This window comes from Tachypleus tridentatus, chromosome 12 (assembly GCF_004210375.1).
Source record: "Tachypleus tridentatus isolate NWPU-2018 chromosome 12, ASM421037v1, whole genome shotgun sequence".
NCBI classification, from domain to species: Eukaryota; Metazoa; Arthropoda; class Merostomata; order Xiphosura; family Limulidae; genus Tachypleus; species Tachypleus tridentatus.
Window position 1 is genome coordinate 42,366,912 of NC_134836.1, and position 15,086 is coordinate 42,381,997.

At 34.2% G+C, this 15,086-nt stretch overlaps 1 protein-coding gene across 1 annotated transcript in view; it reads right to left on the bottom strand.

The window, feature by feature from the left end:
- The window catches only part of LOC143233138 (thyrotropin-releasing hormone receptor-like), a 58,651-nt gene extending 44,309 nt beyond the window's left edge, over positions 1–14,342 (bottom strand). The window contains exon 1 of the mRNA XM_076469076.1: positions 12,919–14,342. Coding sequence (XP_076325191.1) covers positions 12,919–13,776 — 858 coding nt within the window. The 5' untranslated portion in view covers positions 13,777–14,342. The remainder of the gene's footprint in view (positions 1–12,918) is intronic.
- Positions 14,343–15,086: the final 744 nt, after the last annotated feature.

Sequence of the window (15,086 nt, forward strand, 5' to 3'; positions counted from 1 at the left end):
ATCCATTATTTATGGTAGAGTGGAAATTTTAGACGTCATAAGTAGGATATGTGAAAGTGAAAGGTGGGTGAGATAGACGTGGCGTAGCGTGAAGGTGGGTGAGATAGACGTGGCGTAGCGTGAAGTGAAAGGCAAAGTATACCACTGTTCTGTCCACGGTCTTTTCTAAGTCTACTCTAGTGACCAGTTCAATAAGCAAAGGAGTGGAAATACTGGATTCGTTCTTGTTCAGAGCAAAATCATGAAACGATAACTCAAATGTAACTACATTGGCACTCTAGTTCCCGTTGGGTTTTACAACGCTAAAATCAGGGGTTCGATTCCCCTCGGTGGACACAGCAGATAGCCCAATGTGGCTTTGCTATAAGAGTAACACACACACGCAATGGCACTCTAACGTGTCCAAGGCAATCCCAAGCTCTGTTGAGCCTGTATGGCCCACCTTTGATTGTTTCTGCAAATGTTTCGAATCAACTAGCTTCAGTACACATTTCTTGCATGTTGTTTGCCAAGTTTAAGACATTGTAAATACTATTTGTAACCGTCTTTCTACCTTTAATGTTGCAAAAGAGAAATCCATTAAAAATAATGTGTTATTCATGTATTTGCTATAAAATACTTAAGTGGTCAACATAAAAACCATGCAAAAATATTTACATGGGCCAAATAATTATTTTTAATAGAAACAGTGATGTTTTTATGACCGTAATAAATTGCAAATCTTGTAAGCAAAACTTATCGGGTCTGTTTCTGATGAAAAACATGGAAAATTAAACGTTTGTGTTTTCTCTTTACTTATTTTGATAAACATTTTACGACTGAAATACTTTGGTTAAACGTTCAATAATTTGACAATAGAACATGAATGTTTAAACAAATAAGTTTTAAATATGGTTAATATTCATTCTCAAACGTTGCGAGTTGTTACAACTAAACATGGTCACTGCCTTGACAAACAGATTTCGAAGTAAACTATTCAATGTATCTTATTTACTATAATAATGTTAATTACACCTTATCCAAAACTACTAAAGATTGGTTTTCACGTTTTCAAAATATTCAAAAGTTCTTGGAAAGAGCTGCGCTGTTTTCCATAGTTTGTTATAAACCTCCGACATACCCTGATCGAGACAACATGCTCTTCGCTCTCCAGACGTCTACAAGAGCATGAGTTTAGATTATTTTAAAAACTTAAGTTTTAAAATTCATCAGTTAAGACTCTTGTAAAAAATACCGAGTTTTAGATATGTTGCACGAATGATTAGATTCTTTGCAAACGTAGAACCGATGTTTGAATAATCTTTATTATAATGTTTATTTTATGACGAATTAGAAAAACAGAATATTCGATTATACACTTCGCCTCTAGTCACTACTCCTGGTGTACATATATTTTTGTCTTCAATGTGCTTTTTATATTCAACCTAACATTAAACCTTGTATTTTAATCACAGTCAAAGATTCTGTATCCATGCAAGTACAAAACATTTATTCACTAAGTTTCTAATATCAGATTACATAACTAGCAAATATTTTCTCATTTCATTAGCTTCTACACCATTCTGTATCATGTATACAGGTCTACTGAATACTAACATAAAATTAACTACTTAAATTAATCTGTACTGGTCAACTTCAAATTAGTATAACTGTTTTTAATGTATTATCTGATTATACTTCTAGGTATTCTGGAGATCCAGGAAAACCTAGCAAAGTCCTATAACGGTCAGAGTTCGGAAGGTAAGTCAAGATAGAAAAAACAAGGAAAATTAAAATGATTGTGAAATTTAAAACCCGCAAAAATAGGAAGTTGGCTAAAGTAAAGGGTTTTGTAATCTCTTTTGAACATACTGAAAATCCCCTGATAGTTAGATGGAGGTCAAAGTCCGAAAAGACAGAAAATTCTATTCACGGAGTGACTCCGCTTTAATGTTTAGATTATAAAGTTTTACTGAGGACAGCAAGGCCTGAATAAAGGAATAAGTATTTTAAATGCCTCATGATTAGAGATATAATATCAAGAAGTAGGATTACGTGTATCACATTTGTTGCTCTGTTTAGACATTTTGCTGAAGTTGGAAACTTAAATTAAGAATGTTATATATTAAAACACATAAGTAATTATATATAGAGTAAATCACTGAAAAGTTCTCGGGGTGTAAGAAAAAGTAATAAATGTTATTTTGACGCAAAACCTAAGCTACTTTGATGTAAACTTAGAAAAATGTTCAAAATGCAAATTCTAAATGTTTCAGATTTTATTGTGCTAGAAAATTATTATTGTAAGATTTTCAGTTAAGAAACATACAAATTGATAGAAATTTTAAACTTAATACATGTTTACGTATTAACTGAAAAATTGAGGTAACCACAACTTTATTTCTTTTTAAAGCTTACTTGTGTTGTATATGCATAAAAATGGATGTATCATATGTACATTTACATATATGCGTAATTCGCTTTTTAAATATCCTGCAGTATTCATAAGTTTTACTTACAATAAACATGTAAAATTTACTATCGTTTATATACCTTAGCTTTTACTTTACGACACAACACTGAAACTTTAATAATTTACATTAAAAGTTAACAGAGAAACTCAAGAACTCATACTTTAAAATCAGGTCTTTAATACAATACATGAACACCAGTTGATTAACTTATAAGCACTTTCCTTGTAATAAACACGCTAAATTATTGTACTTACAAAACAGACAAATCATGTTACACGTAAGGCGATACTTGGGTCGTTTAGATGCTGAAACAGAGCTACATAACAATGAGTCTGTCAAAATAAGAACAAAAACATGAACACGTGATAAAAAGAAGTTTGGTATTGGGTGTTCTATGAACGGTTTTCAAAGTCGTCAGAACGTACCACCGATGATTATCGATATGTAACATATCTTCTACTTAGAAAAATTGTAATTACCAGCTACTGGTAACTTCTAGATAAAGTTGGTTTGTCAGACTAGTTAAGTCCAACAGACAATGCATCACAGTCAGGATTACTGATCTAATTATAAGTAATTGGAAGTGCACTATTTCCAATGTAAAGGACATTATAACAAATCTTGTACTGAAACAGAAAATTAGCCCATACTCTTCACGTTTTAAATGAAAATGAGAGAAGACGGTTATTTGTCTTTTAAAGCACGAACGTTTGGCATGACTAGAAATGTTTAATTTGGTCTAACAGATCATTTCATATCTTCTAATATACTGATGGTGAAGTAAAGTTATGAAACAATACATGATACTTTAATTCCTATTTATACTTTACCAGCAGTGCTTGTGGATCTAACAATATATGTGAATTATTCTTATCACAAGGTAGAAGTTCTTTGATTGATTTATAAAAATAAGTGGTAACTAAAAGACACATAATTGATCAAGACGATATGTTGCACGATAATGTGTCCAACATGACATTACCTTAAGCCATATTTTTTAACCAGTGGAATCACTGGATTTCAATCCCATTTCTGGATGAAACCAAAAATCATATTTGCCACAATTTTGTTCTCTTGCTTTCTGTGAACCAGTTTCTGCGCATGCTCGTGAAATATTAAATAAGACTTGTTTAAGTATCTTGTATTGGTTTACACGCTGAGTCCAATCGAACGAAAGTGTTTCAAGCTGATATTAGATTATGTCCTAATAAAGTATCACTCAGTGTATTTTATATTGCAAGTTATTGTTTATTTGTTTTGAATTTTGCGCAAAGCTACACGAGAGTTATCTGCTCTAGCTGTCCCTAATTTAGCAGTGTAAGAGTAGAGTAAATGCAACTAGTCCTCATCACTAACTAGCAACTCCTGGGCTACATTTTTACCGATGAACAGTGAGATTGATCGTAACTTTTAACGCCTCCATGGCTGAAAGAGCGAGTATTTTTAGTGTGGCGTGGATTCTAATCCTCGACCCTGACATTACGAGTCGAGTGCTCCTAATCATTCTGAATCGTATTTATGGACTTGACATACGTATATTTAAATAACGTTAATGATATATTCAAAGGAGAAAAAGGTAGAAGACAAAATAACATGTTGTAAGTGTTGTACTTCCGGAGTTGATTTGCTAAATTATGAAATATATGTCAAATAATTACAGTGCTAAATGTTATTATCCTCAAGTATAGCTTAGTACTATTTTACGATTTCAGAAGAGCCTTTGCAATTATATAACAAACATAGATTGAATAAATGTATCGCATGTTATATATGTTTTTAGACTCACACATACATACGCACACAGAAACGTTAAAATATAATAATATTAATGGTTACATTCTTTATTCAAAAGATAAAGTACTTGGATATTACAAAAATTAATATATATTTTTTTAATTTTGTACATAGCTACATGAGGGCTATCTGCACTAGCCATCCCTAATTTAGTGTAAGATTAGAGGGAAGATAGCTAGTCATCACCACCCACCGCCGACACTTGGGCTACTTTTACCAACGAATAGTGGGATTGACCGTCACTTTATAACTCCCCCAAGGCTAAAAGGGCGAGCATGTTTGATGTGACAAGGATTCGTATCCGCGAATCGAGTGTAATAACAATAATGTGGAAACGTTAGAGTGCTAGCTGAATTATGAAAATAATTTGCTTTCGCTTAAACATAAGCTCTACAATGAGCTTTAAACGCTGTGCCAATCGTGGATATCGAACTATGATTTTTAGTGTTGACGACCCATAATTATTGCGATATTTCCTTTCCAATTAGTGAGATATGCATATCATTGTAAAATATTATAATAAAAAACATACCAGCAACATACAAAGTAAACAATATACGACTTAAAAATTATCACTAAAACTCTATATATGTACATACATGGAAGTGTCGAAAAATATTTTGCAAAACCTTTATTGTAACTAGCAATATATAATATATCCCTGAGTGCAATACGTTTTCAGTTTCCTATGTTCAGGGTAAATGATTTAAAAACCCAAAAGAAAAAAAAACAACTTCCAAACTTTCATTCATGCGATACCAAGAAAATTCAAATTAAATGTTGATCTTTAAATTTTCTTATAAACAATTAAAATACGAACAACAAAAAAGATCACTAAATGACATAATTATCGTAACTGAATTATCACACACTTAGAAAATCAAGTGAATAAACAAAAATATTGGTCTTAAGTTTATCAAAACCAAGCAAAAACTCATGAAGTCTCATGCCTTTTCTGATGCTTCGATCCAACAAAAACTGCAACACTCAAAGCAAAACACCAATAATCTCGAAATAGATCAAAAACCATTATCAACGAACAAAAAATACAAATCGGAAAATGTACAAATCTCTATGGACATTAAACAGAGAGGGAATAATAGTCTTCCATCTCAGATGTAGCGTTGAATTAATTAAGGGTATTAAAATGTTTAAGAACAATGCTCATGATCAGATACCAAACTCATCTCAACAATAACTGTACTTCAAATCAACTTAGAAATAACCTCATAAGAAAGATGTCAAAATCTAGTAATACCAGCATTAACAAAATCTGGATAAAAGGGAAAAGCTCTCCCACGATTATCAAGCAAAGCAGGATAAAAAGCAAGGGCTATCAAAATATTTCGTATCGTTAAATGAATAAACCCCGGAAAAACGTAGAAAATGCTGAACAAAATCACAATAAATAACCTCAGTCCAAATAAAACGATAATGCTCTGTAATAACTTCAATCTAAAAGCATACTTGCGAAGATAAAGAAGAAATATGCTAAAACAAAGGAACACCTTTACAACTATCTAATTAACAACCTGACATCCACCTGCAACACCCCCTACAATCCCAAACCCTTTTATACTCTCGTCCAAATCGTTATCAATAAAAGTGTTAGTACCCGTTCCAGCCCTTCTGAGATACATTGTTAAAAGAACAGTCCTGAACCTGTTTCTTCCAAACCTCATGTATCACTTCTTGTATCTTCCTACAGTAAGAGACCATCCGTATGTTAAAGTTAAAGTGGGAACCAAATAACATAACATATCAATGCATTAATTATTAAAATGCTAACATTCAGTGATAAATAGTGATAATGTCAAAATTTGAATAACCTGACTAGTGATGTTTAGCTAATTCAATCTATACGTTTCAGCTTGATCGGGACATAAATAAGAACCTAGAACCTTTATTGGGTTATTATATATGAAAATATGAGCATACATTTCTACCTTACGAGTTACCTACTTCATAAACCACTCTCCCTGAATCATTTCCAAATGCTCGGCTATAAACGTAGTAGACTTTCTTCAGCAAACCAATCGACAAAACTGTAGTCAAGATTAGCATAGTGTAATCCCCATGTTTATAAATAACGCTAGCAGTAGAAAGGAGTTGACAATCAGAAATATAACGCATCACCAAACTGTTCAACATAGATTATATATATATATATATGTGTGTGTCGATAAAACACACCCGCATCTAAAACCTTTTTCAGTAAACAAATGGCTGATTTAAACACCAAACACAATAGTACCAGAAGCATCAGTGATTTGGTGAAAGTAACATTAAATCTTCTACCAATACGGTAGCAGCTTTTACACTTCCTTCTTCCAGAGTGTATACAAATCAACAATGGTAAGTTGTGCGAACTGAAGCTTCAATAGTCAGAATATACACATGAATAAACGGGTACTATACTTATTAACCAAATACGTCATTCCAGTTCGATTTGAAAACATTTTCTTTAAAGCTGCAATGATATAAAAATAGTGTCTAAATCGCCTAAATGCGTCCTATCTGATTGGGTGTGGGACCTGAAGAGCTGTATTTTTGTATAACAATGCAACTTTATATCCAACTGTAAACGCCGTTATGGTAAGTAGAATGTTGAAATGGACTAAACAAAATTATTTGTCAGTGCGGTGCTATAATTCTTATTGGGAACTGTAACATACCGATTTACTTTTATCACTGCCTCAGTTTAAAAAATTACGGGTAGCTATTGGGTTACGATCTTGACGAACTGAACGAAATGCTTCTCTGTCACGGAAATGGCTCCAACTTCTTCTAATTGCATCTTTGCGAGCAATCTGATGCATATATGTATCTCTTTTCACTTGGCTGTAACATGCACCCTAACATTTCATTTTATATCTCAAAGTTTCAGACTTCCTCAGTGATCAGCCACTTTCCATTTGACAATTTCTGGCATCGTAATTTTCGATGTTTTTTGTTCAATTCATACTCATACTGAAGTAAAATCAAAATACTCGTGTAACTTACGAAGAATGACTGAATACACATTTGTATGCAATCAACTCTGTACAAGGATAGTTCAATTCATAAAATACGCTTGGATTCTTTAGCAGGAAAAGTCACTTTTCTTCTGAAATATTACAATAATTCTCCACTAGGAGGACTGACTAAATTCACTTTACCACAAATTTAGATATTTTATTAAAACAAATTAATTTCTTTGATGACAATAAATGCACAAAATTAATGTACATTATCAAAAAGAAAAGGAGTACAATTTCTCCATTAAGGAAGCTATTTAGGAGAAAAAAGTTATAAAATAAAGTGCTATTATTTTTAAAATTTTATCGAAGGTTTATTTTATGACGTTTTATATTTTCAAGTGATATAAAGCTGTTATTAACTTATTTCTTGAAAGACACGTGCACTAAATAAACAGTTTTATAAGAAACCCAATTGCGGCGAAACTTTTTTTTAAAGACTTTCCCTCATGATGTTGAAAAATCGTGCGATGGTTCATTTAATTCTGTTTGGTTTGTTTTAAATTTTCGCGCAAAGCTACTCGAGGGCTATCTGCGCTAGCCTTCTCTAACTTAGCAGTGTAAGACTGGAGGGAAGGCAGCTAGTCATCACCACCCATCGCCAACTCTGGGGCTACTCTTTTACCAACGAATAGTTACATTGACCGTCACATTATAACGCTCCCACGGCTGAAAGGGCGAGCATGTTTGGTACGACGGGGAAGTCGGACCCGCGACCCTCAGATTGCGAGTCGAAGGTTTTAACCATCCGGCCATGCCGGGCCATTTAATTCGCACTTAAATTGTTGGCTGACAGTAGTCTCTTACTTAAATACAGGTTCAAACTGGAAACTCAATCCGTTACGATAAACTAAATACACTGGCTCGTTAAATGCTATCAAAATACTTCCTTTGAGGGGCCCGCCATGGCCAAGCGTGTTAAGGCGTTCGACTCGTAATCTGAGGTCGCGGGTTCGACTTCCCCGTCGTACCAAACATGCTCGCCCTTTCAGCCGTGGGAGCGTTATAAGTTACGGTCAATCCCAGTTGGCGGTGGATGGTGATGACTAGCTGTCTTCCCTCTAGTCTTACACTGCTAAATTAGGGACGGCTAGCGCAGATAGCCCTCGAGTAGCTTTACACGAAATTCAAAACAAACAAACAAATTTCCTTTGATCTAATTCAAGCAAAATCCACCCATGTTGAGAACGATTAAAGTAATCGACGAATAACTACAAAAAATACAAGTATTTCAACAATGTCTTGATCAACAATGTCTTATTCAACATATTTTAATCACAATCTAATAAAAGTAAAGGGCGGTTGCCATTATTTTTGTTTGTTTGTTTGAATTTAAGCACAAAGCTACACGATGAGCTGTCTGTGCTCTGCCCTCCACGGGTATCGAAACCCGGTTTTTAGAGGTGCGAGTTCGAAGACGTACCACTGGGGAGATTTACCAGATAAGAAAACACCCTATGGTGAAAGTATAGAACACATCTCTTCATATTTAAAAGTAAACTATCTTCAACACTTTTTTAACGTTTATAGAGTTACGTTAAATGGTAATAAGAAAAAGTCATAGTAAATTCACCATCTTTCGTATTTATTCTAACGTAGTTCTAACAACAATGATAGAGTTTCATCAGCACAAATAGTAGCATCACACAGTAATACTCTTTTTATCGCTTTTAACGTCGTATTACAAAAGACAAAATGTTGCTGAAGGCAATATAATCCACAATTCCTGAACTAAACAATAGAGTAAACAAAACATTTTAAGCCTTTTAAAAAGTAAGACCTAGAATGCTTGTCCCACTATCTCTAATTTATACCGTAAAATAATACCTTTATCTTATGTGAATATAAAAGTCATAATTTAGACTCCATGCCATTTAATTTTTACTTACATTCGGAAGAACAGGATGAAAACAAACGACATTTGTCGGCAGTCACTTCCAGTTAATACCTACGACAATACCTAAAATTGTATATTTCGTATGTCCTAAGAGTTGGGTGCTCGTAACGAAATCTGAAATCGTCTGAAATGCTTGTCCTCTCAGCCGTGCGAACGTTGTAATGTGACGATAAGGCGCACTGTTCCTGATAAAGAGTAGTTAAGAGTTGATGGTTGGTGCTATTAAATAGCTTTGCTTGAAATTAAGCAAACAAACAAAAGTGAACCGTAACATCTTGCCGAATAAAAACCATGAAAAAAGAGTAATCCGTAACATTGTTTGTTTTAGAGAATAGCCACATTGGGCTAGCGGCTATGTTCAACGTGAGAAATCGAACCTCGGATTTTAGCGTTGTACATTTGTAGACTTATCGCTGTCTCATTGGATAGTATCCTTGAATAGAGTATATCAAAAACATATATAAATAGGCTGTAATTTCTCAAATAAAACTCTGTTGCTTCTAAATAAATAAACAATAGTGTCAACAGAATCAAAGTGTTAGAATACTTGGTTGTTAAAGTACTAAAATCCATAACTACATGGAAAAAATTGAATGAAAATCAACCGTTAATAACACATGATCGATTTGGGTAAACCACTACACTTTAAAAATCACAATAAAAAGTCTGAAATGTATTAATAATCAGAACCTAGACCATACAATATAATTAATAATAATATTTTGCCAAATGAACATAAGCTCTTGCTCTGTTCGTTTTGTTGGATTTCGCAAAAAATCTACTCAAAGATAACCTGCACTAGCTAATTTTGAAGTGTGGTTATTCAGAAAGAAGATAACCAGTCATCATCTATTACCAACTATTTCAGTATTTGTTTCATACAAAACAATTAATAATGATCATCAGTGTAACGGACTTACAGACAAAAAGTGTGGAGTGCGGATTTTTTGGGCACTAACGGAACGCGAACTACAAAATTTCAACTCCATTGTCCGGGACGCTAACCATTTGGTTCTTGGTGTTTAAAAATTAAAAAGCCCGACGAAGAAAACTTATCTGCTCTAAACATAAAACTTTCTCGACTCGTATCACGGCTCGGCATCGCCAGGTGGTTAAGGCATTTTCGACTTGTAATGTGACAGTTGGGAGTTCGAATTCCTGTTGCACCAAACATACTCGCTCTTTTAGCTATGGGGGCGTTATAATTTCACAGTGAATTCCCACTATTCATTGGTAAAAAGAGATGTCCAAGAGTTGGTGGTGATGAGTTGTTGTCTTTCCTCTAAATTAGGGACGGCTAACGCAGATAGCCCTCGTGTAGCTTTGCGTAAAATTAAAAAAACAAACAAACAGAGTAGTATTACAATAGTATTTCACGAGACATTTATGCAATGCGACGTCAGAAACAGTAGCTTCATTAGAAACAAAAAAACTGTAACTGACGCAAGTTAACTAAAACATTAACAAGGTCAGACAAGACGTGTACTTCATAAAAAAACACTATATATTTATCACTACAAGTATATGTTATGGAAACAACACGCAAAACATTGCAATAATGGTGTAATTTTACATACTGTGTTCAAAGAGGACTTGCAAAATATAGCCCCTCATGTTTAGGTCCCTCGGAATTTGTCAAACAAATTGCTCCAGACCAAACCTTGCAAATAGACAATATAGGGTCCATACGGGAAGTCCATTTCTGTGTATAGCAGATAATGTTCCCTACCAAAATAATACGGTGTCCCCCGTTTTCTCAAATCCTGCAAATTGCTACAGTTAAGAACCCTGATTTTAATTAACGAGCCCAAACCTAAAACCAAGTAACGTAAAAAATAATTATTATTTTGATAATAGGGCTGTTACAACAATAGACATACAAGTTTTGCTCATGCGATGTGTAGAAGTTTTCGAGAATACCTTCTTATTACATGTCAAAATACCCAGTTTCATATTTGCATAATCATATCTCAAAATCTAAGAATTTTATATCAAAATCTGGAACAGTTTTACATAACACAAAACTATGTTTCCAAAATCGTTGACGTCACTACTTTAAAGGTGAACAATCATTATGTATATATTTATAAAAGTGAATAAAACTTGGATCACTGCTTGGTTCTAGTAAATATTTCAAAACAATATCTACAGAAACAGGTGAATGTCCAACAGAAACAATATTTCTGAACGATTATAAGTAACAACCCCAGCATTTTGTTTTCATCATTTGAGGATAATCGCGATGATAGATGAGACACAGTGAGTCATAAGTGATAAAAATCGTGCATAATGTCTTTTGAGTTTTATTGAATTAGGTTTCACTACTTTAACAGAATGTGGCACAAAGACCTATTCGAACAATTTGTTTTATGTCTGGCAAAGCCACTAAGGCTACCTATCGCCGTCCTTAATTTTTACATGGTGACCAGAGGGAAAGCAACCTTCCGGTAATACACACCCTCAACTCTTGAACTACTCATTTACTAATGAACTGTAGAATTTGCCATCATATTATAACGCCCACACGGTTGAAAGAGCAAGAATTTTTGGCACTGGTTTCGATAATACGATCTCCATCTTTCGAGTCAAGTGCTCTAAACATAAGCACAAATAGAGAAAGACAAGCCGTACCTACACTAGTTCTGTTTCCCGACCATAAAACCCATTACTTCACATCCAAATTCAATTAATTTAGTAATAGGACAGTCATCCGAAATGTATTTGCCGGAAAAAATTTAATCTAGAGTCGAAAACAATATAAACGTCATCACGCAATATCAATCTTAAACCAATCAGGCAAGGAACAACTGAAGAACAATTTGTGCATGTGTAATAGTCATATTTCGTGGTACTATCCTCTGACAAAGGCAGTTCGTTGCATAATATCTGAAACTCTAAAGTCAACACACCTGTTAATATCATATAGACGAAACATCACTACAAATCTCGACAATATTCACAATGAAAAATTTAACAAATTATTAACACGCTAACACAAAGGTACTCAAAACACTCTGTTGGAGTGATATAAAAATATTTGTTTACGTTATAAGTTTAACTCTGAACCTGCTGGAACGTTTGGTTTGTTTTGAATTTCACGCAAAGCTACACGAGGGATATCTGCGCCATCCATCCCTAATTTAGCAGTGTAAGACTAGAGATAAGGCAGCTAGTCATCACCACCCACCGCCAACTCTTGGGCTACTCTTTTACCAACGAAAAGTGGGATTGACCGTAACATTATAACGCCCCCACGGCTGGGAGAGCGAGCATGTTTGGCTCGACTCGGGCGCGAACCCGCGACCCTCAGATTACGAAGCTCACGCCTTAACTCGCTAGGCCATGCCAGGCCCGTCAAAAATAAGACCTTTAAAAGCTTCTAAAACGTTTAATATTTTTATATCAAAAGCATTATAAATATTGACATCTAAAGATTTTTATCGTATTAGTATTTACACTTAACAATGCAATTGTCTTAATAACTGTTTACAAACACTGTTAATATATTCTGTGTAAAGACGTAATATGAACATAAATTGACACACGTGGGTACGAAGATATAGTAATATCATCTATTTGTCATTTTCTAAAAAAACAAAACAACTTTTAACACACAGTACTCTTTCCTAACAGTCAGAGATTTTTAACTCCAGTCTTGATTTAATGTCACTTTTTTATATTTTAGAGCTTTAGAAATTATAACTAAGGTGAGAAGAAATAATATAAAATATGATGCGTAACGTTTAATCTTACTCACCTGAACTCTAGCATTTATATTCTTATTTGACTTTTTGGACTCTTCGGATGAGCCGTTACCTCTTCCTGGGTTTTTGGGAATTTCGTTTGAGTACAATATTTGGGCTATCAAACCATATAATACACAAGATAGAACAAGTGGAAAGATGTAAAACAACACGAGATCAGCAAAGAAGTAGCCTAAATACTGCTCTCTTGACAAGGCAAACGTACAAGAGTCTTTCTTAGTATGACCCATGTAGAAGATGGGTTTTATCTTGGTGAGAAACAGCCAAGGTGAGCAGTAAAGACAAGCAAACACCCAGACTCCAACAATGATCTTCTTAGCTCTGCTGACAGTACAAACCATCTGGGCTCGCATCGGGTGACAAATAGCGATATATCGTTCAACTGTAAAGGCTGTGATAGACAAGGATGAGGCGTTGATTCCTAAATACTGGAGAAATATGAAGAGGGCACATCCCACTCTTCCCCAGATCCATTCGTCACCGAGTAAAAAATATGATAGGATCTCATTTGGGACTGATGCTGTCAGAACCATCAGATCGGCAATCGACAAACTAACCAGATAACAATTGGTTGGAGTTCGCATGCTGCGTGTCTTTCTCACCACAATAACAACCATGATGTTTCCTAAAACGCCCACTGAAAATATAATGCCTTGAAAAAACGTACCAATTATCCTGTAGTTCCTGGAATAGTAAGAAGGATCCCGATATAGTGTGGGAGCCAAGAAGTCTTGGTTATAAGAATCTGACGAGACACTGGAATTGGTGGTATTTACCAAGTCGTAGTGAACTGTATTCCATGAACCCTCACTACTATCTAATAAGAGCGAAGGGGGTGTGACCATAGACATTTTGTTTTCGTATGTGATTAGCTGGCTTGTTTATTTTTTACTCGCTTAATTCTGGAACCGTTTAAACCCGGACAGAGAGAAGTTGAAAAATGTTTTTACTAATTTATTATTATTTCGAAATGATTTTTTTAAAAAATATGTTAGACCTGATTACTATTATACCTCTTTAAGTACAAACTACAAATCAAGAAATTAAGTAGTGAAATGATATAATAAATACAGTGTAACAATGTAGTTAGACAAAAATAACAGCACATAAGATGTATGAAACTTTTTCAAAGTTACGCCCTAGAATAACGTGTACTCTATTTGACCTGAACACAGCAAACGACTCGAGAAAACACTTGTGACTTCTCGCACGAGATGAAACATTAGACTAGCAGGCTGTTGGCTGGTCACCACATTTGCGTCGCTTCCTGTTCGGAGCCTAACATACTACGAACGAGCTACTGCGCACAATGAAGTTTCCATGGAAACGGAGAAAAGAGTCCACACTTTCGCCAAAGGGTTCGACTCTCCTATGACTATGAAATAGTTTGATGAACATAAGTTGCCTTTCAGCATTTCATTTTCACCTAAAAGGTAGCCTAGTTTTTAATTTCTTCGTGGGTCAACTCCCAATATAATTCATTTTACGTCTTGCACCTGTCTGTTCAGCTAGGCCCTCTGAAATCATTAGTTCTCGTTTTATTTTTATTTTTTGAATTATATATTAATGTGTTTTCGTTGCTTCTTGTCGTTTCTAAAAAGAAAAGTTTCACTTGAATCATTTTAGCTCATGTCTGCAGTTTTAAATTTCATACATGTTTTCTACCTTGGGGATGGTACTAATATGGTATCACATACTTTTCTTGAAACCCAAGATAATGTACTTTCAAATTATTTGTAGCTGTTCATAGGACGCGATGATAATGTGATTTTTTTTCTAAGAAGACAGTCTGTTGTTTATTGTTGTTTATTCTTCTGAACAATATTGTACTTTATGAAAGTTTAACTTATATAACAGACAGATAAAAGGTTGTAAAAATGCTACTTTGTTGTAAATAGAGAATTTCTTCTTTAAAATGCAACCGGCATATGAAACTTCATATTTGAAATATTCAAGCACGTGTTGTTGGAAAGAAACTAAATAACACACTTAGATAGTTTAGCCTATTTGAGAAAATTTAAGTTATAAGACATTAGTGAGTAATACATACATATATATATGTCATAATATGTTTCCACTATACTAAGAGATATCTGTATTTTATATTTTAAAGATAATTACTCTTGAGACCGGAACACGAATTAACTTATGAAATGTTTGA